Genomic DNA, 25,155 nt, shown 5'->3' on the forward strand with positions numbered 1-25,155 from the left:
ATGAATGCGGAAAATATCACATTATGGCCACTAGATGGCACTGACTGTCATTGGTAATAAGTATGCCCCTCAGCTCCATCTAGTGGCCATAATGCAGATCTATAAAAAAAAATGTGCACATTCTGCGTTTGAAAGGGACAAAAGCGAATGTCCTCAGACTATATCCTCTGCAGATCGAATATGTGAATGCAGAAAATATCACATTATGGCCACTAGATGGCACTGACTGTCCTTGGTAATAAGTATGCTCCTTAGCTCCATCTAGTGGCTGTACTGTGGTATTTTCTACACATTTAATCTGCAGAGAATATAGCCTGAGAATGTTCGATTTTGCCCCATTCAGACGCAATTTACAGTTTTGTTGGATAAACAGCTATGTGATTTTTATTTTTTTTTATAAATACGCCCCCTTATGCTTTGCGCATTTCTTCCAGATCTGTGGTAAGTCAGGGTGAAACTTTCCCGTAATAAATGTATATATAAATAGATAAAACATTAGTTGGACAAATGTCACAGGCATGCTGCATGCATTTTTGGCTGTCATTTCTCTAGGTAATCCCTATGATAATTGGCTCCACCTAGTGGCCAAAATGTGATATATTTTCTCATTGAGGTATTTTCTTATTTTTTGGCCACCGAGTCACATATCCTTCAGCCTGCCCTAATGTGTGTGAGACAATCGTCCAACCAATGTTTTCTGAACAGACCAAATCAAAACCATTAGACTTATTCTTTAGAAGATTGCCTTGGGAACTTTGCTGCCTTCGACATCCACATGGAACCAGGTAGAGTCGGAGCAATGGACTACTGGAGCACATACAGTTCTCTTGTCCATCCACCTTCTCCACCATGTGGTCTTGAGTCAGGAGTCTCCATCCACTGCCACCATGGATCAGGTGTTGGGCACCTGCTGCTTACCTACCATATATCTGAAAGGCCGGTAGAACTCTGACCAGTTACCTTGTATCTGGTGAATGTTTTTCACCAGTTGGTTACTTTGGTGTTATATAAGATCTGCAAAGCTTTCATCAGTACCTCTGGTAAGGTGGAGGAGAACTGGATCTCCTGCAGGCGGAAGGCGGGTCTACACTGCAGAGTGACGGTGAGAATGACCCCCAAGGAGCCCAGGTGAAGGCGGGCCGCCTGAAAGATTTCGGGGTTCGCCGACTCAGAACATTCCAGAATTTCCCCAGATGCCGTCATCATCGTCAGCGATAACACCTGCAAAAGAAGGACGAAAGGTCAGCCTCATGAACATCTAGTAATTATGCAATCCCTTTTAGAAGTCTCCATAGCCCCAGGGTAGCCTCCCGAAGTCTAGAAATACTCAAATCTGCAAAGCTTCTGTACTTTCTGGTACCCTAGTGGTGAAGGTCTCTCCCTTTCCACCACCCGCCACTCTCTATTGTCCCATCACTTTGATTGGTATCTTCATTGGCCAATAGGGAGACACAAGAGATTGTAGAGGGCGGGCCAGCTGGTGACACTATCACAAAATGTTGACGATCTGCAAACTTCAGCACGTTCTGGTAGACTAGTGATGAAGGTCTCTCTCTTTCCGCCTCCCTCTACTCTCTATTGGCTCATTACTTTGATTGATATCTTCACCAGCCAATAGGAAGACACAAGAGATTGTAGGGAGCGGGCCAGCTGGTGACACTATCACAAACTTTAGCGCTTTATGGTAGACTAGAGATGAAGGTCCACCCCTTTCCACCACCCACCACTTCCTGTAGGCCCATCAATTTGATTTGTATCTTTATTGGCCATTAGGAAGACATGTGAGACAGGGGGCAGGCCAGCTTGTAATGCTATGAAGTGTTGAAGCTCTGCAAACCTCCACACTTTATGGTAGACTAGAGCTGAAGGCCCATCCCTTTACACTATACACAACTCCCTATTGGCCCATCAATTTGTGTCTTTATTGGCCAAAAGGGAGATACCGAGACGGGAGGGGATGGACCAGCTTGTGATACTTTCAGCAAGTGTTGAAGCTATGCAAACTTCAGCAATTTCTGGTACAATGATGAAGGCCCACCCCTTTCCACCACCTCCTATTGACCATTCAATTTGATTGGTGTCCTATAGGGAGACTCAGGAGACAGAAGGGGGCGGACTGGCTCATGACACTACCAGGAAGTGTTATTTTCATTGGTCAGTAGGGAGACACAAGAGACAGGAGGGGGCAGGCCAACTTGTGACACTACCAGGAAGTGTCAGAGCTCTGCAATCTTCAGCACCTTCTGATAGGCTAGTGATGAAGGTCCATCCCTTTCCACCATCCACCACTTCCTGTAGGCCCATCAATTTGATTTGTATCTTTATTGGCCATAAGGAAGACATGTGAGATGGGGGCAGGCCAGCTTGTAACGCTATGAAGTGTTGAAGCTCTGCAAACCTCATCACTTTCTGGTAGGCTAGTGATGAAGGCCCATCCCTTTTCTCCATCCACCACTTCCTATTGACCAATCAATTTGAATGGTATCTTCATTGGCCAATAGGGAGACACACAAGACAGGGGAGCAGGCCAGCTTGTGACACTACCAGGAAGTGTCAGAGCTCTGTAAACTTCACCACTTTCTGGTAGACTAATGATGTTTTTTTTTGTTTCTTATGGGGCAAGGAGTGTCTAGTAACAATGGTCACGTTTCTCGATTAGTAAAATATGAGTATTGATTAAGAATTCCCAACATATTTCAGGTGAAAGGCCTACCACTTCTTCAGGGCTTAAAATATATGAAATGAGTGAGAGCAGCCAATACATTTCGGGGGAAAGGCCTACCACTTTTTCAAGGCTTAAAATGTATGAAATGAGTGGGAGCAGCCAATACATTTCGGGAGAAAGGCCTACCACTTCTTCCAGGCGTAAAATGTATGAAATTATTAAGAGCAGTCAACACATTTCGGCGGAAAAGCCTACCACTTCTTCAGGGCTTCAAATATATGAAATGATGAAAAGCAGCCAACACATTTCGGGAGAAAGCCTACCACTTCTTCAAGCTTCAAGCCTTGCTCAGTGCCCTCACCTCCACCGCCCGTCGGCTCGCCCACTGCACATCCCTCTGCCTTCCATGTACCATAGTGATCCTGCATTCCATGTGCCATATTGATCCTGCCTTCTATGTACCATAGTAAAATATGAGTATTGATTAAGACTGACCAACATATTTCAGGTGAAAGGCCTACCACTTCTTCAGGGCTTAAAATGTATGAAATGATTGAGAGCAGCCAACACATTTCGGGCGGAAGGGCCTACCACTTTGTCAGGGCTTAAAATGTGTGAAATTATTAAGAGCAGTCAAAACATTTCGGGGGAAAGGCCTACCACTTTTTCAAGGCTTAAAATGTATTGAATGAGTGAGAACAGCCAAAAGATTCTGGAGGAAATCCTACCACTTCTTCAAGGCTTAAAATGGATGAAATTATTAAGAGCGGTCAACACATTTCGGGGGAAAGGCCTACCACTTCTTCAGGGCTTAAAATATATGAAATGATTAAGAGAAGCCAACACATTTCGGGGGAAAGGCCTCAGGGCCGGAGCTACCTATAGGCAAGGTAGGCGTCGGTTTAGAGCACACATCAGTCGGGGGCGCCACAGCCTCGCTCAGTGCCGTCACCTCCACCACCCACTCACGCGTCCATCGGCTCGCCCGCTGCCCATCCCCCACCCGCCGGCACGCCCGCAACACTGTGCACATCACCCGTCGTGTCACTTGCTGCACATCCCTGCCTGCGGCTCGCCTGCTGCATATCCCCACACCTGCTGGCTTGCCTGCTGCACTGTACACATCCCCCATCCTCTGTATATCCCATACGAGGAGGAGGTAGGCTAGGTCTGCCCCATATCCTCCCCTTGTCCCCTCTGTGCCTGCCCACAACCTCTGCGTGCAGCCAATCTGTGCCTGGGAAGGGGATGTGGGCGGGAGATTTCAAAGTAGCCAGTGCTCCTGTCCTGATGTCGCTGCCTGAGCCTCTGAAGACAATGCAGCCCTGGGTGAGTGATCTCTCCCCTCTAGCTCTTCCTTCAATGTGCCATAGTTTTCCTGCCTTCAATGTGCCATAGTCTTCCTGCCTTCCATGTGCCATAGTCTTCCTGCCTTCCATGTGCCATAGTCTTCCTGCCTTCCATGTGCCATAATGATCCTGCCTTCCATGTGCCATAGTGATCCTGCCTTCCATGTACCATATTGATCCTGTCTTCCATGTACCATAGTGATCCTGCCTTCCATGTGCCATATTGATCCTGCCTTCCATGTACCATAGTGATCCTGCCTTCTATGTACCATAGTGAGCCTTTCTTCCTGCCTTCCATGTACCATAGTGCTCCTTATGCCTTCCATGTTCCATAGTGGTCCTTTCTTCCTGCCTTTCATGTACCAATAGGGATCCTTCATGCCTTCCATGTGACATAGCGGTCCTTCCTCTCTGCCTTCCATCTCCCATAGTGATCCTTCCTGCCTTCCATGTAGCATAGTGATCCTTCTTGCCTTTCAGGTGTCATAGTGATCCTTCCTGCCTTCCATGTGCCATAGTAATCCTTTTTTTTCATGTGCCTTAGGGATCCTTCCTTTCTTCCATGTACCATAGTGATCCTTCCTTTCTTCCATTTACCATAGTGATCCTTCCTTTCTTCCATGTACCATAGTGATCCTTCCTTCCTTCCTGCCTTCCATGTAGCAAGTGATCCTTCCTTCCTGCCTTCCATGTAGCAAGTGATCTTTCCTTCCTGCCTTCCATGTAGCAAGTGTAGCACTGACCCCCGAAGGAGCGGCTGGTTTTATTTGGCTTATCGTTACCTTCTTCACCTCGTATGCGTCTAGGGGTTTCCCAAGGTAGATGGCCCAAGAACTGTAGAGATTGAAGCTAGATCCACTTAAAGTGGTTGTATACCCACATTTTTTACTTTTACCTACAGGAAAGCCTATAATAAGGCTTACCTGTAGGTAAAAAAAATATCTCCTAAACCTGTACGGTTTAGGAGATATTCCCCTCGGTATGCGCCGCTGACTGCAGCGGCGCATGCGCACAAGGGGGTTCTCTCCGTGAAAATCCGGCAGCGCTCGTCCGGCCGGACTGCAATCTCCCGCGCGCATGCGCGGGAGTGACGATATCGCGGCTCCGGCCACTCACAGCGCCGGAGCCGCGATACCCGGAAGAGACGCCGAGGGAGCATGTCGGCTCCCTCGGCGTGGATCGGGCCAGATGTCGGGGCCTCGTTCTAAGGTAAGTATTTCATAATGAGCTAGTATGCGGTGCATACTAGCTCATTATGCCTTTTGCTTTGCAGGTTTAAAAAAAAAAAAAAAAAAAAAATGCGGGTTTACTACCGCTTTAAAGGGATTTTTATTTGCGAAAAATAGTTAACAACACAGTCTCTCAACGTAGGGTTAGAGGGTTTAAGGAGGAAAAAAAGTCCAGGTACTCTTAGTGCTAATTTAGTATGAAAAAGTCTCTCACATCAGTAAATCCAGAGAATAGCCATTCACAGCTGGATCTTCACCCTTATTGGATAGTCCTTCTCTCACTAGGCCTAGCAGCCAACAGGGTGCTCAAATCAAGAACAAGTCTCTGCCACAGACTTTGTCATAGAACACTTGAGTGAAACTGAAGAGTTGTAAGGCTCTCGTATGATACCAGTATCTTGCAGCTGGTCCGGCGATACCACACGAGTCAGGATTCACTTGGGTCCTTCAACTTGTCCAGGCTCTTGTTGAGAAGCCAACCAGAAGAGTCCTCCACTGGACACCTTCACAGTTGCTGGGCCTCTCCACTGACTGAGACGGCCCTGGACCACCTTCGAATCCTTCCTTCAGTTCCCTCACCTTGGGCCAGCCAGCCCCGAGACATGCGATCGAGTGGATCTGCACCCCAGGCCATGGTCAGGAGGACCAGGACCATCAGCCAGAAAACACTTCTGGACCGGAACCCTGAAACACGTGACATCCGCACCTTAAGCACCCTCTCCCAGAAGGCACAGCAAGAGTGACACTCCCACTGGGCTGGTTCACAGAAAGGATAACCTTAAGACACCCAACTAGACTGCGTTCTAATCCCTGCCACGGATGACAGCGCCACCTATGGTCAGGCAGAACACCGTGCAGCCCAGCCAGACTGGTGCTGAGGTCAAAATTTAGAATAATTAAACCCAAAACCAAACTGCGGTTCAAGGGTAATGTTAAATAACAAAACTCATAGAGCATGCTCTTCAGGAGCCGGCGCTACACAAGTGATCCTTCCATTCCATGTACCATAGTGATCCTTCCTTCCTGCCTTCCATGTACCATAGTGATCCTTCCTTCCTGCCTTCCATGTACCATAGTGATCCTTCCGTCATACTGGAATATTTATTCTCTGGCTCCATCCTGGGTTCCTCAGGTCCTTCATAATCCTATATTATAAGCTATCTATTTTCAGTGTATACAAAACCAGATGTATTGGAAGTTTTTTTTCCCCTAAATGATTGTGTTGAGGTTTATATGTATCCCTGAGACTCCAGCTTGTGGCACAGCAATCAAAGCATAGTCATATCTTATATGTACAAGTAAGCCCAGGTTCGGTTTAACCACGGCCCTGAAACCCCTTGCGTGATCATGTTTGGCAACACCCCCTTTTTGCCGCGGTGCACATCTCCCCGAAGTGTCCCTTATTCTCAAGCTCAAAACTCGGGAGGTATGCATAGTATATACAGGGATGGAAAAGGGGGCGGGCCAGAAAGAGGGGTGGGGCAAAAATTAGGTTTCGCCTAGGGTGTCAAAAGTCCTTGCATCAGCCATGAAAGGCCTACCACTTCTTCATGGCTTAAAATGTATGAAATGAGTGAGAGCAGCCAACACATTTCAGAGGGGAAGCCTAACACTTCTTTAGGGCTTAAAATGTATGAAATGAGTGAGAGTGGCCAACACATTTCAGCGGGGAAAGCCTGCCGCTTCTTTAGGGCTTAAAATGTATGAAATGCACTTTGACTGGAAGAAATGTATTCGGTGGCCCATTTTGGAGGTGTCCTCATGTATCTTCATGGAGATAGGAATCTCATCAGTCTGCTGCTTCTCCTTTCACTGTCCAGTCACAGGGCGGGGAAGGGGACCTGCGATCTGCAGCAGAGGAAAAATCGGGTCTCCTGCTCCTGCCAAACAGGGCTGTGCTGTGTGGCAGAGCTGTGTAAATCTGAGGACTGGATGGACATAAATGCAGATCCTTCGGCGGGTAAAGTAGCTCCCCCCCCCAATATGCATTTCATCTGCGTATTTATCCATTATCCTGGAGCTCAGCTTTAAAACCAAAGCATGGGAGCCTCATCTAGGATTGGAAGTCAAGCAACGTGAAGGGACGAAAGCTGCAGCCGGAATCTATAAGACGCTCAGTAACACGGCCGCTAGAGATTCAATAAGCGGGCCTAATTTCCTCTCCTCCTGCAGAAACCAGGCCGGGGCGGGCATAAACTGCGGCGGCATTGAACAAAGAGCGGGGGGTAGAAACTTTAACAGTGCAGTAATTATCCGAGTCTATTACACCGCGCGGCGCACTCAATAAAACGCAGAATAAAAATGACTACGGACGTGCGATGGAGAGCGCGGGAATTGCCGCTGTATATAATCCGGGGGAAAATTCATTTTCGGAGATGAAAGACGGCAACAAAACACATGACTTTTATTTACCTAGAATTTATTGCCCGCGGCTAAATCGCTTACAGACACAGTGAAGGTTTGGTCTGTGGATAAAAGGAAGCAAAGACTGCCGCCCGGGTCTTGCGGACTGGTATGGTGGTACCGGCATGGTTGGCCACAGAGGGACACAAGAAATATGAAGCCGACAGAAGCCCGGTCCCTTGGGCGGGTGAGCACAGTAAGGTTACACTATATTGTCAAAAGTATTGGGACACCTGCCGTCTCACTCGCACATGAACTTTGAGGCCGCGTACACACGGGCGGACTGTTCGCCCAACTTTGTCCGCTGAACAGTGTTTGGGCGGACAGTCCGCTCGTGTGTGGGCTTTCAGCGGACAGTTTCAGCGGACAGTTTGACGAACAAGGTTTTTCGGAAATTCCGTAAAACTGTCCGCTGAAACCTTGTTTGAGCGAACAGTCCGCCCGTGTAGTAGGCTTGTTCGACAAACTAAGTTCCGCGCATGCTCAGAAAGGATTTACACGCCGAAAGTTATAATGCAGTGTATAGGACGTCGTATTTTTCGTCCCGTCGTACGTGCCGTTCACGTCATCGCGCACGGTTTCAGCAAACTGTTCGTTCGTCGTGTGTGGGCATGTCCATCCATGCTAATTTTGAGCGGACTGTTTGCCGAAACTGTTGGACGGACAAAGTTGGGCGAACAGTCCGCGCGTGTGTACGCGGCCTAAGCCCTTCCATACCGGGCACTTTCACCCCACTTCCTGCCCAGGCCAATATTCAGCTTTCAGCGCTCTTACAGTTTGAATGACAATTGCGCGGTCAGGCAACACTGTAACCATGTGATTTTTTTTTTTTTTATCATTTTCTTCACATAAATAGATTTATTTCGGTGGTATTTAACCACTTCAATACCGGACACTTAAACACCTTCCTGCCCAGACCAATTTTGAGCTTTCAGCGTTGTCGCACTTTGAATGACAATTGCGCGGTCATGCTACACTGTACCCAAATGAAATTATTATCATTTTTTTCCCACAAATAGAGCTTTCTTTTGGTGGTATTTGATCACCTCTACGGTTTTTATTTTTTGCGCTACAAATAAAAAAATTACCGAAAATTTGGAGAAAAAAAAATGTTTTTTTTTGTTTCAGTTTCAAAACTTTGTAAATAAGTACGTTTTCTCCTTCACTGATGGGCACTGATGGGGCTACACTGATGGGCACTGATAAGGCGGCACTGATGGGCACCAATGATGTGGCACCAATGAAGTGTCACTGATGAGGTGGCATTGATGGACACTGATATGTGGCACTGATAGGTGGCACTGATAGGCGGCACTGATGGGCGACACGGATGGACACTGAAAGGTGGCACAAATTGGCATGGATGGGTGGCACAGATGGGCATGGATAGGCAGCACAGATGGGCATGGATAGGCGGCACAGATGGGCACTGATAGGCGGCACAGGTGGGCACTGATAGGCGGCACAGGTGGGCACTGATAGGCGGCACAGGTGAGCACTGATAGGCGGCACAGGTGGGCACTCATAGGCGGCATTGGTGTTATACTGTACTAATGGATGCCAATCAGTGACAAACAATAATGCATGCGAATCAGTGATGCCCATTGTGGGCACTGATTGGCATCCATTATGGGCACTGATTGGCATCCATTGTGCTGACTGGCATCCCTGGTGGTCTAGGGAGGATTACCTTTTGCTGGGCATCCCTGGTGGTCTGGTGGCGTCCCTGGTGGTCCAGTGTGGGCATCCTGGGGGGGGGGGGGGCTGTGCTGATAATCGATCAGCACAGACCCCCCCTGTCAGAGGAGCAGCCGATCGGCTCTCCTCTACTCGCGTCTGACAGACGCGAGTGAGGAAAAGCCGATCACCGGCTCTTCCTATTTACACTGTGATCAGCCGTGATTGGACACGGCTGATCACGTGGTAAAGAGTCTCCGTCGGAGACTCTTTACTGAGATCGTAGTTGCCGGGTGTCAGACTGACACCCCGCAACAACGATCGCCGCGATGCGCGCCCCCGGGGGCGCGCAGCGGTTCATAATTCTGATCACGTCATATGACGTCTGATCAGGATTATGAAACCGCTTTGCCACCGTCAATTGCCTATAGGGCGGGCGACAAGTGGTTAATCACTGCTGGGTTTTTTATTTTTTCCTAAAAAACAAAAAAACAAAAAAATGTATAAATAAATTTTGAAAAAAATAAAACGTTTTTCTATTATTATAACAAAAGTAATTTTTTTCCTTCACTGATGGGTACTGATGAGGCTGCATTGATGGGCACTGATAGGCTGCACTGATGGGCACTGGTGAGATGGCACTGATGTTGAGGCACTAATAAGCTGCACTTATGGGCACTGAGCACTGATAGGCGGCACTGATGGGTGGCACTGGTGGGCACTGATAGGCGGCACTGGTGGGCACAGATAGACAGCACAGATATGCGGCACAGATAGGTGGCACTGATGGGCATTGACTGGTGGCATTGATGGGCAGCACTGACTGGCATCACTAATGGCCTGTTCCAACATGACTGTGAACCAGTGCACAAAGCAAGGTCCATAAAGACATGGATGAGCGAGTTTGAAGGGACCATCCCCCAAACTGTTCCCACAAAGTTGGGAGCATGAAATTGTCCAAAATGTCTTGGTATGCTGACACCTTAAAAGTTCCCTTTACTGGAACTAAGGGGCCAAGCCCAACCCCTGAAAAACAACCCCACACCATAATCCCCCCTCCACGAAAGGATTTCGACCAGTGCACAAAGCAAGGTCCATAAAGACACGGATAAGCGAGTTTGGGGTTTTAGGAACTTGACTGGCCTGCACAGAGTCCTGACCTCAGCCCGATAGAACAACTTTGGGATGGATTTGAGTGGAGACTGAGATCCAGGCCTTCTCATCCACATCAGTGCCTGACCTCACAAATGTGCTTCTGGAAGAAAGGTCAAACATTACCCCATAGACACGCTACTAAACCTTGAAGACAGTCTTCCCAGAAGCGTTGAAGCTGTTATAGCTGCAAAGGGTGGGCCAACTCAATATTGAACCCTACGGACTAAGACTGGGATGCCATTAGAGTTAATGTACATGTAAAGGCAGGTGTCCCAATACTTTTGACAATATAGTGTAGGTTCCCACTTTTCGGCTGGCGTGCATTGTGTTAACATATGCTCTTTTTTTATATCATGTAGTCACCATGAAAGTCCTCTCCTGTGTGGAAACAAATTACTCCCAGTTTCCTGAAAACCTCCACAAATTCCTCCACAATATAACCCTTCGAAGCTTCAGCGGCCATCGCGTGCTGCCCTCATTTCTCATCTGAATGACTGTCACTGTACTGCTTTTTTCTTGTGCATTATATGAAAGAACACACCCCTGGCATCCCTTTAGACATGCATGCTCCTGATTAGCTGTGCAATCTGCAGATCGGTTGTTGATCAAGCAACTGATCATCAGATTGCACAGCTAAAGTCTGCAGCACCCCAGTGGCCAGAAGGGTTGCACATCTAAAGGGATGCCGGGAATCTGTTCTTTTATATAAAGAAAAACAATAAAAGCTAGGTTGCTATTATGTTTTTTGGAGCCCTCCAACCAAAATTAGAACAAATAGCAGAATACTGATCCAGTGACATCACTGAGGCTTTTTTTTGCTGAAAACCAAATTGACTGAAAAAAATATTAATTGCATGTAGGTGGGGGAAGGATGGGGAGGTGGGGGAAGGATGAGGGGTGCGGGGGAAGGGACTATAGGCGTATATTACAGTTCCGCTTTAATAACTGAAATCTGATGTTTTCATGGCAAATATAAATTGTAATTAATGAATATTTTTCATACCTGAGTGGACAGTATGCCATGACTGATTCCAGTATTGTGAGTCCCCGTTCCAATAACGCCGGCCGCCGCCACCTCCGACACCGCTCCAATGCTGCAAGACACAAGGCACCAATGTACAAAGAGAGAGAGAGGATTCTTTGCTGAGTGTGTCCCATTGGGGAGATTTCCCTATACTTCCTGTTGTGGAGAAACAACAGGAAGTGGGAGAAAATCTCTCCAAAGTGACACCATATCATCAGTGCAGGAAATGAAGGGACACAGTAATAAAACACTCTTTGTTGGGCCCCCCAATGGCTTTTTCTTGCTCTTTTTGTTTCCACATTTCCTCTCCATAAGGCAAAATTGTCATTGGGACAGGAAGTGGGGAAAAAAAGCTCCTAGAACCAGCTGCCAATGGACACTGGGAAGACCCACTCACTGCCATTACATCCAACTATACATTTGTCAGGACCTGGATCACCCGCTGGTGGCACTGTGGTTCAGAGAGGGGAAGGTTGTAATTCCGGTGTCCACCAGCGGGTGTCTCCAAGATCCCAGTAATCGGGCTCCACCTGATGCTGTCTGCTGGAAGGGTATTTAGTCCCTCCGCTATATGTCCCTTGTGTTTCAGTATATTGGCTTGCTAGCCAGATACTGCTTGCTATTGATCCTGCTCTTGCCTTGTACCTATACCCTGTACCTTCTTGCCTTGTACCTGCTCCCCTTTTTCCTAATAGTCATGTGCACTGCCGAAAAATTCGTTCATTTTCATTTTATTCATTTTTTTTTCTCGTTTTTCGGGTCACTCGTTATGATTGAAATTTGTTATTTCGAATAAATTTGTAACTTTGGAAAAGTTTCATTCGTTGCGATTCAAAAATCCAAAAATTCGAAAAAATCCAAAAATTCAAAAATCCAAAAATTCAAAAAAATCCAAAAATTCGAAAATCCTGAACATTCGAAAATCCTGAACATTCAAAAATCCAAAAATTCGAAAATCCAAAAATTCAAAATCCTGAACATTTAAAAATCTGAAAATTCAAAAATCGAAATAACTAATTTTTTTGTTTTTGTTCCATTCATTTTTTTTTTTTTACCTTGTTGCCTTGTACCTGCTGCCCTTGTTCCTAATAGTCATGTGCAATGCCGAAAAATTTGTTCATTTTCATTTTATTCATTTTTATTCTCGTTTTTTGGGTCATTCTTGTTAATTTGAATAAATCTATAACTCCAGAAAAATTCTAATTCATTGCGTTTCATTTGTTTAGATGAGGTATTTGTTATTTTGATAATTTGTAAAAATCCAAAATTCAAACATTTGAAAATCTGAATTAATAACTAATTTGTTTGTTTTCGTTTCATTCATTTTTTTTTTTTGCGTTTTTCAGGGTCATTCGTTATAATCGAAATTTGTTATTTCAAATAAATCCGTAACTTGGGAAAAATTCATTACGTTTCATTCATTTAGATGAGGTATTTGTTATTTTGATAATTTGTAAAATTTGGGAATTCGAAAATCCGAAAATTTGGGAATTCAAAAATCCGAAAATTTGAAAATCCGAAATTTTGAAAATCCGAACATTCGAAAATCCAAAAATAAGAATGAAAATCCGAAAAATTTGAAACTCAGGAAATCCAAAATAATAATTAATAATTAATGATTAAATTCTAGGTATCGGAATTTCCTTCCAAATTTGGCTGTTAGTGAATGTAAAGAATATGAATTTAACTGAAGTTAAGAATTATGTAAAATAACGTATGCCACATCTAAACTAATGGAACATAACAAATAAATAATAATAATAAATAATAATAATAAAAAATGTATTATTATTATTTATTATTATTATTCATTACATTCCATTCGTTTAGATGTGGCATTTGTAATTTCGGATAAATTGGTATTCATTATGTTCACTAACAGCCAAATCTGAAAGGAAATTCCAATACCTAGAATTTAATAGTTAGTTATTATTAGTTAGTTAGTTAGTTATTAATTGGGATTTTCAAATTTTCTATTTTTTGGATTTTTGTTCTTATTTTCAGATTTTTGTTCTTTTGAATTTTCGGATTTTCATTCTTATTTTTGGATTTTCGAATTTTCTGATTTTCAAATTTCGGATTTTCGCATTTCAGATTTTCGTTATAATTTTCTCATTTTCGAGGTTTTTGAATTTCGGATTTTCGTTAGAATTTTCTCATTTTCTCATTTTTTTGTTTTAGAAAAAAATGGTTAAATGGGTTTTCGTTAATTTGAATATTTCACATTTTGTCGAAAAACAAATTTGGATTTTCTAATTTCAGATTTTCATTCTTTTTAATTTTTGAGTTTTTGAATTTCAGATTTTCATTCCTATCCAATTTTTGAGTTTTCGAATTTCAGATTTTCGTTCGAATTTGAATTTTTTTCCTTTTTTCATTTTCGTTTTCGAAAAAATTTGTTAAATCAGTTTTCATTCATTCAATTTTTTTCAAATTTTTTCAAATTTCGTCGAAAAACAAATGGGGGGGGGGGGGGGGCATCTTTGCCTCTCTTGGCTCCAGGCTGTTGAGGGGAGAGGACATGATCTTCTCTGGCACTACCGACGGCTCCGGTAAGTGGCAGTTCCCGCAGTACTGTTCATTGCAAAGTTTTTTTTTTATTCACCTTTCTCATTTTTGCTTGTTTGCTGTTCCATATTTGGATGCCTTTTATTACTCATTCAAATGGGAAAGTTCTCCCTCTAGTGGTTATCTGTATATTTATCTGTCAGCCTGCTGCAGCCAGGTGGAAGCATTTCCTCAGTCTCCTCTCCCCCCTGATTATCAGATTGCAACATTGTCATTCGCCTTTTATCAATAACATTCCACCATCTTTGAGCTCCAGTTCAGTGACTTTGCCTAGGATGAGATGATGTCATCAGTCTGCTGCAGGCAAGTAAAAGCATTTCCCCAGTCTCCTCTCAACCCCCCTCCCCCCCTGGTTATCATATTGCAAAATTGTCATTTCTCCTTTTATCACTAAAAAGCCATCTTTGAGCTCCAGTTCAGTGGCAACGCCAAGCTGAGATGACGTCATCAGTCTGCTGCAGGCAAGTAAAAGCATTTCCTCAGTCTCCTCTACCCCGGTTATGAGATTGCAACATTGTCATTCCCCTTTTATCAATAAAATTCCATCTTTGAGCTCCAGTTCAGTGGCTTTGCCTAGGCTGAGATGATGTCATCAGTCTGCTGCAGGCAAGTAGAAGCATTTCCTCAGTCTCCTCTACCCCGGTTATGAGATTGCACCATTGCCATTCCCCTTTTATCAATAAAATTTCATCTTTTAGGTCCAGTTCAGTGACTTTGCCTAGGCTAAGGTGATGTCATCAGCCTGCTGCAGACAAGTAGAAGCATTTCCTCAGTCTCCTCTCGGCCACCCATCTCCCCTTCCTGGTTATCATATTGTAACACTGTCATTTCTCATTTTAACACTAAAAAGTCATCTTTAAGCTCCAGTTCAGCGGCTATGCCTAGGCTGAGATGATGTCATCAGTCTGCTGCAGGCAAGTAGAAGCATTTCCCCAGTCTCCTCTGATCCAGTGATCAGACTATACATTGTAACTTTGTAGCAAGTCACAAGGCATGAGGCTTGGTCTGTGTCAGACATTTGTGAACACAGCCTGGGAAGCAGATGGTGACCGTGGATGATGCCTGAACAAAGATGGCGCCGTCCTTCTGGAGATAATAGCAGATGAAGGAATTGTGGGGGGGGGGGGGGGGGGGGAACTGTGATCTCTGTGAAATGCAATGCCAGGGCACCCCCCCCCCCCCGTGTGTTATTTAATGGAGTTTTGCATTTTTAATGTTGCACTTTAAGCATTAATAAAATCGCCAAACGCTAGTTTTTATTTTGTCCCCCAGGCCGGCCGTAATGTCCTATTTATTAAACGTATTATAAAAGGAATGGTGAAAACGTTTGTATCTCCTGGAAATGTTTGGAGCGCGGTGCAGAATGAGTCTGTATTGTTGTAGCGCCCGTGCTGCATAAAAAGGTGAATCCGGATTCCTGGAAAGGCGAACGCCGGCTGCGGATCTCATTTCATCGTCTCGGGGGGGGGGGGGGTGACAGCCGATCAATGCGGAGAAGCGCCAACGCCGGTGACGTGACAACACAATTCCAGGCCAGATGACGGCTCGCTATAAATTGACAGCGCGTGCTGACAGCGGCGGACAGGACGCCGTAATATTCTCCTGACTGATGTCTGCGGATTTCTTCGTCCGCGATATGATATGAAAACTCAACGCCGCCGCCGCCCTGATGGATGGAAAGCCAGTCCTTTACTCCGGAGTCTGATCTATGTCCTCTGTCTGCACCGGACGGACGCACCGGACAGACGCACCACGAGCGAGAAATGGAACCTCAAAGAAAAAGCCTCCTCTGATGGAACATAAAGACATTCTGACAGGTGGAGCCCCGAGACTGAGAGCCGGCAGAGCTTCCCGGCCTGGGATAAGAAGAACTAGATTCATATCTATCTATCTATATCTATATCTATATATCTATATATCTATATCTATATATATGAATATATGAATATATATATATATATATATATATATATATATATATATATATATATATATATATATATATATATACCAAATACATTTATCTTTGCCTTTAGCAAACTGTTTGCAGGCTTTCTTGTGCATCATCTTTAGAAGAGGTTTCCTTCTGGGACAACAGCCATGCAGACCAATTCAATGCAGTGTGCCGTGTATGTTCTGAGCACTGACAGGCTGCTCCCCCCACCCCTTCAAACTCTGCAGCAATGCTGGCATCACTCATACGTCTATTTCCCAAAGACAACCTCTGGATATGACGCTGAGCACGTGCACTCAACTTCTTTGATCGACCGTGGCGAGGCCTGTTCTGAGTGGAACCTGTCCTGTTAAACCGCTGTATGGTCTTGGCCACCGTTCTGCAGATCAGTTTCAGGGTCTTGGCAATCTTCTTATAGCCTAGGCCAGTGATGGTGAACCTTGGCACCCCAGATGTTTTGGAACTACATTTCCCATGATGCTCAGCTACATTTCAGAGTGCTTGAGAATCATGGGAAATGTAGTTCCAAAACATCTGGGGTGCCAAGGTTCGCCATCACTGGCCTAGGTTATCTTTATGTAGAGCAACAATTCTTTTTTTCAGATCCTCAGAGAGTTCTTTGCCATGAGGTGCCATGTTGAACTTCCAGTGACCAGTATGAGAGAGTGAGAGTAACACCAAATTTAACACACCTGCTCCCCATTCACACTTGAGACCTTGTAACACTAATGAGTCACATGACACCAGGGAGGGAAAATGGGTAATTGGACCCAATTTGGACAGTTTCACTTAGGGGTGTACTCACTTTTGTTGCCAGCGGTTTAGACATTAATGGCTGTGTGTTGAGTTATTTTGAGGGGACAGCAAATTTACACTGTTATACAAGCTGTACACTCACTACTTTACATTGTGGCAAAGTGTCATTTCCTCAGTGTTGTCACATGAAAAGATATCATAAAATATTTCCAAAAATGTGAGGGGTGCCGGGATGCCTGCTTTTGCACACACATGAACTTTAATGGCACCCTAGTTTTAGTCCGTAGGGTTCAATATTGAGTTGCATTGGCGTCACTATAGTTGGTGTCACCTGTAGTGATGGACGAACTTCCGACGGGACGTTTCGCGAACGCGAAACGCGAACGGACACAAACGTTCGCGAAAACGACCGTTCGCCGCGGGCTCCATTGACTTCAATGGGAGGCGAATTTCGCAAACCTTTAGGTCGAATTTGCGGCCACGGGGTAATTATTAGGGGGTAGCACGTAGTCCCACCACCTGGACAATAGCATAATACATGTATGAGGTGAATTTGGGATCGATAACTACAAGCATTTTTTTTTTATTTGGGAAATTGTTCTGACAATTCAGGACTATGGAGCTAATGAAGGCAATGGAGGAGAGGGAAGGTCAGGGACCAGGGTAGGCAAACAAGAGGGTGCAGGAGATACAGAGCACTGACAGCAGCACCGTAATACAGAGCACTGACATCAGCACCGTGACATACAGCGCTGACAGCAGCTCCGTGACATACAGCGCTGACAGCAGCTCCGTGACATACAGCGCTGACAGCAGCTCCGTGACATACAGCGCTGACAGCAGCTCCGTGACATACAGCGCTGACAGCAGCTCCGTGACATACAGCGCTGACAGCAGCACCGTGACATACAGCGCTGACAGCAGCTCCGTGACATACAGCGCTGACAGCAGCTCCGTGACATACAGCGCTGACAGCAGCTCCGTGACATACAGCGCTGACAGCAGCTCCGTGACATACAGCGCTGACAGCAGCTCCGTGACATACAGCGCTGACAGCAGCACCGTGACATACAGCGCTGACAGCAGCTCCGTGACATACAGCGCTGACAGCAGCTCCGTGACATACAGCGCTGACAGCAGCTCCGTGACATACAGCGCTGACAGCAGCTCCGTGACATACAGCGCTGACAGCAGCTCCGTGACATACAGCGCTGACAGCAGCTCCGTGACATACAGCGCTGACAGCAGCTCCGTGACATACAGCGCTGACAGCAGCTCCGTGACATACAGCGCTGACAGCAGCTCCGTGACATACAGCGCTGACAGCAGCACCGTAAGCAGCCCCAGGAGGAAGTCAGCACAGCACAGGGATGGTGTGATCCCCTCATAATAAGAACCCCCAGGAGGAAGTCAGCACAGCACAGGGATGGTGGGAGCCCCTCATAATAAGAACACCCAGGAGGAAGTCAGCACAGCACAGGGATGGTGGGAACCCCTCATAATAAGCAGCCCCAGTAGAAATATGACACCGCTCAACCTCTTCAAAGAGGAGGGTAGGGGCATATAGTACGGTGTGCTTTTTTGGGTCAGGGAAGTGAGCCAAATGAATTAAGAAGGTCTGTGTGCTTGATTCCAAAAATTGTTTATAGACATATACATGGTCTACTGATCACATGTGTTGAATTCCTCCGAGATCCATGCCTCATTCATTTTTAGAAATGTGAGGTAGTTAACACTGTGGTGAGCTAGGCGAGTACGCTTATCGGTCACAATCCCCCCTGCTGCGCTGAACGTCCTTTCGGACAGGACACTGGATGAGGGGCAAGCCAACAGTTCGATTGCAAATTGGGCAAGCTCTGGCCAGAGGTCAAGCCTGCCCACCCAGTAGTCTAGGGGTTCATCACTCCTCAGAGCGTCCACATCGGCCGTTAACCCAATGTAGTCGGACACCTGACGGTCTAGGCGTTCCCTGATGCTGGATCCGGATGACACCTGTCGATGGGTCGGCTGAAAGAATGACCTCATATCCGAAGTCACCAACACATCTTCAAACCGGCCTCTTCTTGCAGGCGCTGTTGGATTGGTACCCGCAAATCCTTCTCTGGGAGTGGGAATTGCTCCTCTGCCAGCGCACGCAAAAGCAGAATGCAGCATTTCTCGAAGCAAGGCCTGGAAGTGCTGCATTCTGACAGCCCTCTGCGACGGCGGTAACATTTCCGCCATTTTGTGTTTGTACCGGGGGTCTAAGTACGTTGCCACCCAGTACTGGTCCTTGACCCTCATGCTTTTTATACGGGGGTCCCTATTAAAACACTGGAGCATGAAGGCCCCCATTTGCACTAAAGTGGAAGCGGTGTGGTGGCCTGGCTCCTGCTCATCATCCAGGATAATGTCGTCCTCTTCATTCTCCTCTCCCCATCCTCGCACAACAGGGATCCCAGAAAGGTTTAAAGCATGCTCTTCTTGCTCCTGCTCATCCGCCCCGGCACCATCCTCCTCTGACTCCTCATCAGACTCCTGTTGTTGACTTGTCTCAGATAGAGTAGCCCCCCCTGGGAATTCATCCAGCATTGCGACTTCCTCATCTTCCCGCTCCTGCTCCTCCACAGCCTGATCAATGACACGACGCAATGCACGCTCCAGAAAGAAGGCATAAGGTACCATGTCACTGATGGCGCCATGGCTGCGACTGACCAGTTTGGTGATCTCCTCAAATGGCCGCAGAAGTCTGCATGTGTCGCGCATGAGCAGCCACTGGCGCGGTGAAAAAAAACCCAGCTCCCCAGAACCGTTTCTTTCGCAGAGTTCATACAGGTAGACGTTAACTGCACGTTTCTGCTGGAGCAGCCTATCAAGCATATAGAAGGTTGAGTTCCATCGCGTCGGGCAATCGCAAATAAGACGTCTGACCGGCAGATGGTGTCGCCGCTGAATGTCAGCAAGGCGAGCCATGGCCGTGTAAGATCTTCTGAAATGGGCCGAGATTTTCCTTGCCTGCCGCAAGATGTCCTGGACCCCAGGGTATTTGACAAGGAATCGCTGCACGACCAAGTTTAAGACGTGTGCCATGCACGGCACGTGCGTGATTTTGCCCTGTTTCAATGCGCTAAGCAGATTGGCACCGTTGTCACACACCACTTTACCAACTGTCAAATTGAGCGGTGTTAGCCACTCATCTGCCTGTGAACGCAAAGCTGAAAGGAGTGCCGGGCCAGTGTGGCTCTTTGCTTCCAGGCACAACAGACGCAGCACGGCATGGCAACGTCTCACCTGGCATGTGGAATAGGTTCTGGGGAGCTTGGGCGGTGCAGTGGAAGAGACGCTAGCAGCGGAAAAGGAGGAGGCAGCTGAGGAGGAGAGGGAGGAGGATGGAGTAGGAGGAGGAGAAGAAGAGTCAGGCCTGCATGCAATCCGTGGCGGTAAAACCAAATCTACACGGGTGCCACGGGTTACATGCTTGACGGCCGTCAGAAGTAGTGATGGACGAACTTCCGACGGGACGTTTCGCGAACGCGAAACGCGAACGGACACAAACGTTCGCGAAAACGACCGTTCGCCGCGGGCTCCATTGACTTCAATGGGAGGCGAATTTCGCAAACCTTTAGGTCGAATTTGCGGCCACGGGGTAATTATTAGGGGGTAGCACGTAGTCCCACCACCTGGACAATAGCATAATACATGTATGAGGTGAATTTGGGATCGATAACTACAAGCATTTTTTTTTTATTTGGGAAATTGTTCTGACAATTCAGGACTATGGAGCTAATGAAGGCAATGGAGGAGAGGGAAGGTCAGGGACCAGGGTAGGCAAACAAGAGGGTGCAGGAGATACAGAGCACTGACAGCAGCACCGTAATACAGAGCACTGACATCAGCACCGTGACATACAGCGCTGACAGCAGCTCCGTGACATACAGCGCTGACAGCAGCTCCGTGACATACAGCGCTGACAGCAGCTCCGTGACATACAGCGCTGACAGCAGCTCCGTGACATACAGCGCTGACAGCAGCTCCGTGACATACAGCGCTGACAGCAGCACCGTGACATACAGCGCTGACAGCAGCTCCGTGACATACAGCGCTGACAGCAGCTCCGTGACATACAGCGCTGACAGCAGCTCCGTGACATACAGCACTGACAGCAGCTCCGTGACATACAGCGCTGACAGCAGCTCCGTGACATACAGCGCTGACAGCAGCACCGTGACATACAGCGCTGACAGCAGCTCCGTGACATACAGCGCTGACAGCAGCTCCGTGACATACAGCGCTGACAGCAGCTCCGTGACATACAGCGCTGACAGCAGCTCCGTGACATACAGCGCTGACAGCAGCTCCGTGACATACAGCGCTGACAGCAGCACCGTGACATACAGCGCTGACAGCAGCTCCGTGACATACAGCGCTGACAGCAGCTCCGTGACATACAGCGCTGACAGCAGCTCCGTGACATACAGCGCTGACAGCAGCTCCGTGACATACAGCGCTGACAGCAGCTCCGTGACATACAGCGCTGACAGCAGCTCCGTGACATACAGCGCTGACAGCAGCTCCGTGACATACAGCGCTGACAGCAGCTCCGTGACATACAGCGCTGACAGCAGCACCGTAAGCAGCCCCAGGAGGAAGTCAGCACAGCACAGGGATGGTGTGATCCCCTCATAATAAGAACCCCCAGGAGGAAGTCAGCACAGCACAGGGATGGTGGGAGCCCCTCATAATAAGAACCCCCAGGAGGAAGTCAGCACAGCACAGGGATGGTGGGAGCCCCTCATAATAAGAACACCCAGGAGGAAGTCAGCACAGCACAGGGATGGTGGGAACCCCTCATAATAAGCAGCCCCAGTAGAAATATGACACCGCTCAACCTCTTCAAAGAGGAGGGTAGGGGCATATAGTACGGTGTGCTTTTTTGGGTCAGGGAAGTGAGCCAAATGAATTAAGAAGGTCTGTGTGCTTGATTCCAAAAATTGTTTATAGACATATACATGGTCTACTGATCACATGTGTTGAATTCCTCCGAGATCCATGCCTCATTCATTTTTAGAAATGTGAGGTAGTTAACACTGTCGTGAGCTAGGCGAGTACGCTTATCGGTCACAATCCCCCCTGCTGCGCTGAACGTCCTTTCGGACAGGACACTGGATGAGGGGCAAGCCAACAGTTCGATTGCAAATTGGGCAAGCTCTGGCCAGAGGTCAAGCCTGCCCACCCAGTAGTCTAGGGGTTCATCACTCCTCAGAGCGTCCACATCGGCCGTTAACCCAATGTAGTCGGACACCTGACGGTCTAGGCGTTCCCTGATGCTGGATCCGGATGACACCTGTCGATGGGTCGGCTGAAAGAATGACCTCATATCCGAAGTCACCAACACATCTTCAAACCGGCCTCTTCTTGCAGGCGCTGTTGGATTGGTACCCGCAAATCCTTCTCTGGGAGTGGGAATTGCTCCTCTGCCAGCGCACGCAAAAGCAGAATGCAGCATTTCTCGAAGCAAGGCCTGGAAGTGCTGCATTCTGACAGCCCTCTGCGACGGCGGTAACATTTCCGCCATTTTGTGTTTGTACCGGGGATCTAAGTACGTTGCCACCCAGTACTGGTCCTTGACCCTCATGCTTTTTATACGGGGGTCCCTATTAAAACACTGGAGCATGAAGGCCCCCATTTGCACTCAAGCGGAAGGTATGTGGTGGTGGTGGTGTTGTTGGTGGTAGTGTCTTTGGGGGTGCACATAGCAGAGAGTGAAGAAGAGGGTGCAGATCGAGAGGATGAGGAGGGTGCAGAAGAATAAGGCTGAGTGAGCCACTCAACCAAGTCTGGTGCGTCCTTTAAAGTAATTGAACGCACCTTCTGCAACTTCCCACTTTGGCTCAAGGCTGTTGCTCCTGCCCTACCCCTACCACCCCTGCGGAAGGGCCTGCCTCTTCCTCTGCCTGTCATTTTTTAAATCACCCTGTGACAAAACTCTTAGTCCCTATACCGCTGAAGGACTGCTGCAGTATAGGGCAGCGGTCAGCAGTAGTGCACGTCAACCCTATGTATTGTGGACCGATAGCGGTCCTTACAGAACAGCAGACTGTACTGCACTCAGGCCTATGTACCGTAGCACCCTATACCAAGTTACCAGTCCTTATAAAAACTTTTGTGGACCAAGCAGGTTGTGTGTTAGTGATTAGCAGACTGTACGTCAGTCCCTATACCAATGAAGGACTGCTGCAGTATAGGGCAGCGGTCAGCAGTAGTGCACGGCAACCCTATGTATTGTGGACCGATAGCGGTCCTTACAGAACAGCAGACTGTACTGCACTCAGGCCTATGTACCGTAGCACCCTATACCAAGTTACCAGTCCTTATAAGAACTTTTGTGGACCAAGCAGGTTGTGTGTTAGTGATTAGCAGACTGTACGTCAGTCCCTATACCAATGAAGGACTGCTGCAGTATAGGGCAGCGGTCAGCAGTAGTGCACGGCAACCCTATGTATTGTGGACCGATAGCGGTCCTTACAGAACAGCAGACTGTACTGCACTCAGGCCTATGTACCGTAGCACCCTATACCAAGTTACCAGTCCTTATAAAAACTTTTGTGGACCAAGCAGGTTGTGTGTTAGTGATTAGCAGACTGTACGTCAGTCCCTATACCAATGAAGGACTGCTGCAGTATAGGGCAGCGGTCAGCAGTAGTGCACGGCAACCCTATGTATTGTGGACCGATAGCGGTCCTTACAGAACAGCAGACTGTACTGCACTCAGGCCTATGTACCGTAGCACCCTATACCAAGTTACCAGTCCTTATAAGAACTTTTGTGGACCAAGCAGGTTGTGTGTTAGTGATTAGCAGACTGTACGTCAGTCCCTATACCAATGAAGGACTGCTGCAGTATAGGGCAGCGGTCAGCAGTAGTGCACGGCAACCCTATGTATTGTGGACCGATAGCGGTCCTTACAGAACAGCAGACTGTACTGCACTCAGGCCTATGTACCGTAGCACCCTATACCAAGTTACCAGTCCTTATAAAAACTTTTGTGGACCAAGCAGGTTGTGTGTTAGTGTTTAGCAGACTGTGCGTCAGTCCCTATACCGCTGAAGGACTGCTGCAGTATAGGGCAGCGGTCAGCAGTAGTGCACGGCAACCCTATGTATTGTGGACCGATAGCGGTCCTTACAGAACAGCAGACTGTAACGCACTCAGGCCTATGTACCGTAGCACCCTATACCAAGTTACCAGTCCTTATAAGAACTTTTGTGGACCAAGCAGGTTGTGTGTTAGTGATTAGCAGACTGTACGTCAGTCCCTATACCAATGAAGGACTGCTGCAGTATAGGGCAGCGGTCAGCAGTAGTGCACGGCAACCCTATGTATTGTGGACCGATAGCGGTCCTTACAGAACAGCAGACTGTACTGCACTCAGGCCTATGTACCGTAGCACCCTATACCAAGTTACCAGTCCTTATAAGAACTTTTGTGGACCAAGCAGGTTGTGTATTAGTGTTTAGCAGACTGTGCGTCAGTCCCTATACCGCTGAAGGACTGCTGCAGTATAGGGCAGCGGTCAGCAGTAGTGCACGGCAACCCTATGTATTGTGGACCGATAGCAGTCCTTACAGAACAGCAGACTGTACTGCACTCAGGCCTATGTACCGTAGCACCCTATACCAAGTTACCAGTCCTTATAAGAACTTTTGTGGACCAAGCAGGTTGTGTGTTAGTGTTTAGCAGACTGTGCGTCAGTCCCTATACCGCTGAAGGACTGCTGCAGTATAGGGCAGCGGTCAGCAGTAGTGCACGTCAACCCTATGTATTGTGGACCGATAGCGGTCCTTACAGAACAGCAGACTGTAACGCACTCAGGCCTATGTACCGTAGCACCCTATACCAAGTTACCAGTCCTTATAAGAACTTTTGTGGACCAAGCAGGTTGTGTATTAGTGTTTAGCAGACTGTGCGTCAGTCCCTATACCGCTGAAGGACTGCTGCAGTATAGGGCAGCGGTCAGCAGTAGTGCACGGCAACCCTATCTATTGTGGACCGATAGCGGTCCTTACAGAACAGCAGACTGTACCGCACCCAAGCCTATGTACCGTAGCACCCTAGACAGACCAAGTTACCAGTCCTGATAAAGAGCTTTGTGGAACAAGTGAGTTGTGAATGATTAGCAGACTGCAGCAGAAGGGCAGCAGTCAAGTATAATATTCTTTCTATATTTGGAAGAAAGAATATTATACGTGTACAAGCCTATTACCGTACCACTGATACCAGTCCTGAAAAGAACCTTTGTGGAACTAATAGTAACAGCAAGTCTTTAAAATTATCCTCACTGCCTGACACACTGCTTCCTGCCTGTCCCTATACAAATTGGCAAAAAAGAGTAGGCT

At 47.3% G+C, this 25,155-nt stretch overlaps 1 protein-coding gene across 1 annotated transcript in view; it reads right to left on the reverse strand.

The window, feature by feature from the left end:
• LOC143989183 (L-gulonolactone oxidase-like) overlaps nt 1-25,155 on the reverse strand; it is a 195,542-nt gene that overhangs the window by 113,787 nt on the left and 56,600 nt on the right. The window contains exons 5-6 of the mRNA XM_077489222.1: nt 11,482-11,572; nt 1,036-1,221 (exon numbers count right to left, since the gene is read on the reverse strand). Coding sequence (XP_077345348.1) covers nt 1,036-1,221; nt 11,482-11,572 — 277 coding nt within the window. The remainder of the gene's footprint in view (nt 1-1,035; nt 1,222-11,481; nt 11,573-25,155) is intronic.

The sequence above is a fragment of the Lithobates pipiens genome, unplaced genomic scaffold (assembly GCF_037356315.1).
Source record: "Lithobates pipiens isolate NorthernLeopardFrog02 unplaced genomic scaffold, aLitPip1_a1.2 Scaffold_18, whole genome shotgun sequence".
In the NCBI taxonomy this organism is placed as follows: Eukaryota; Metazoa; Chordata; class Amphibia; order Anura; family Ranidae; genus Lithobates; species Lithobates pipiens.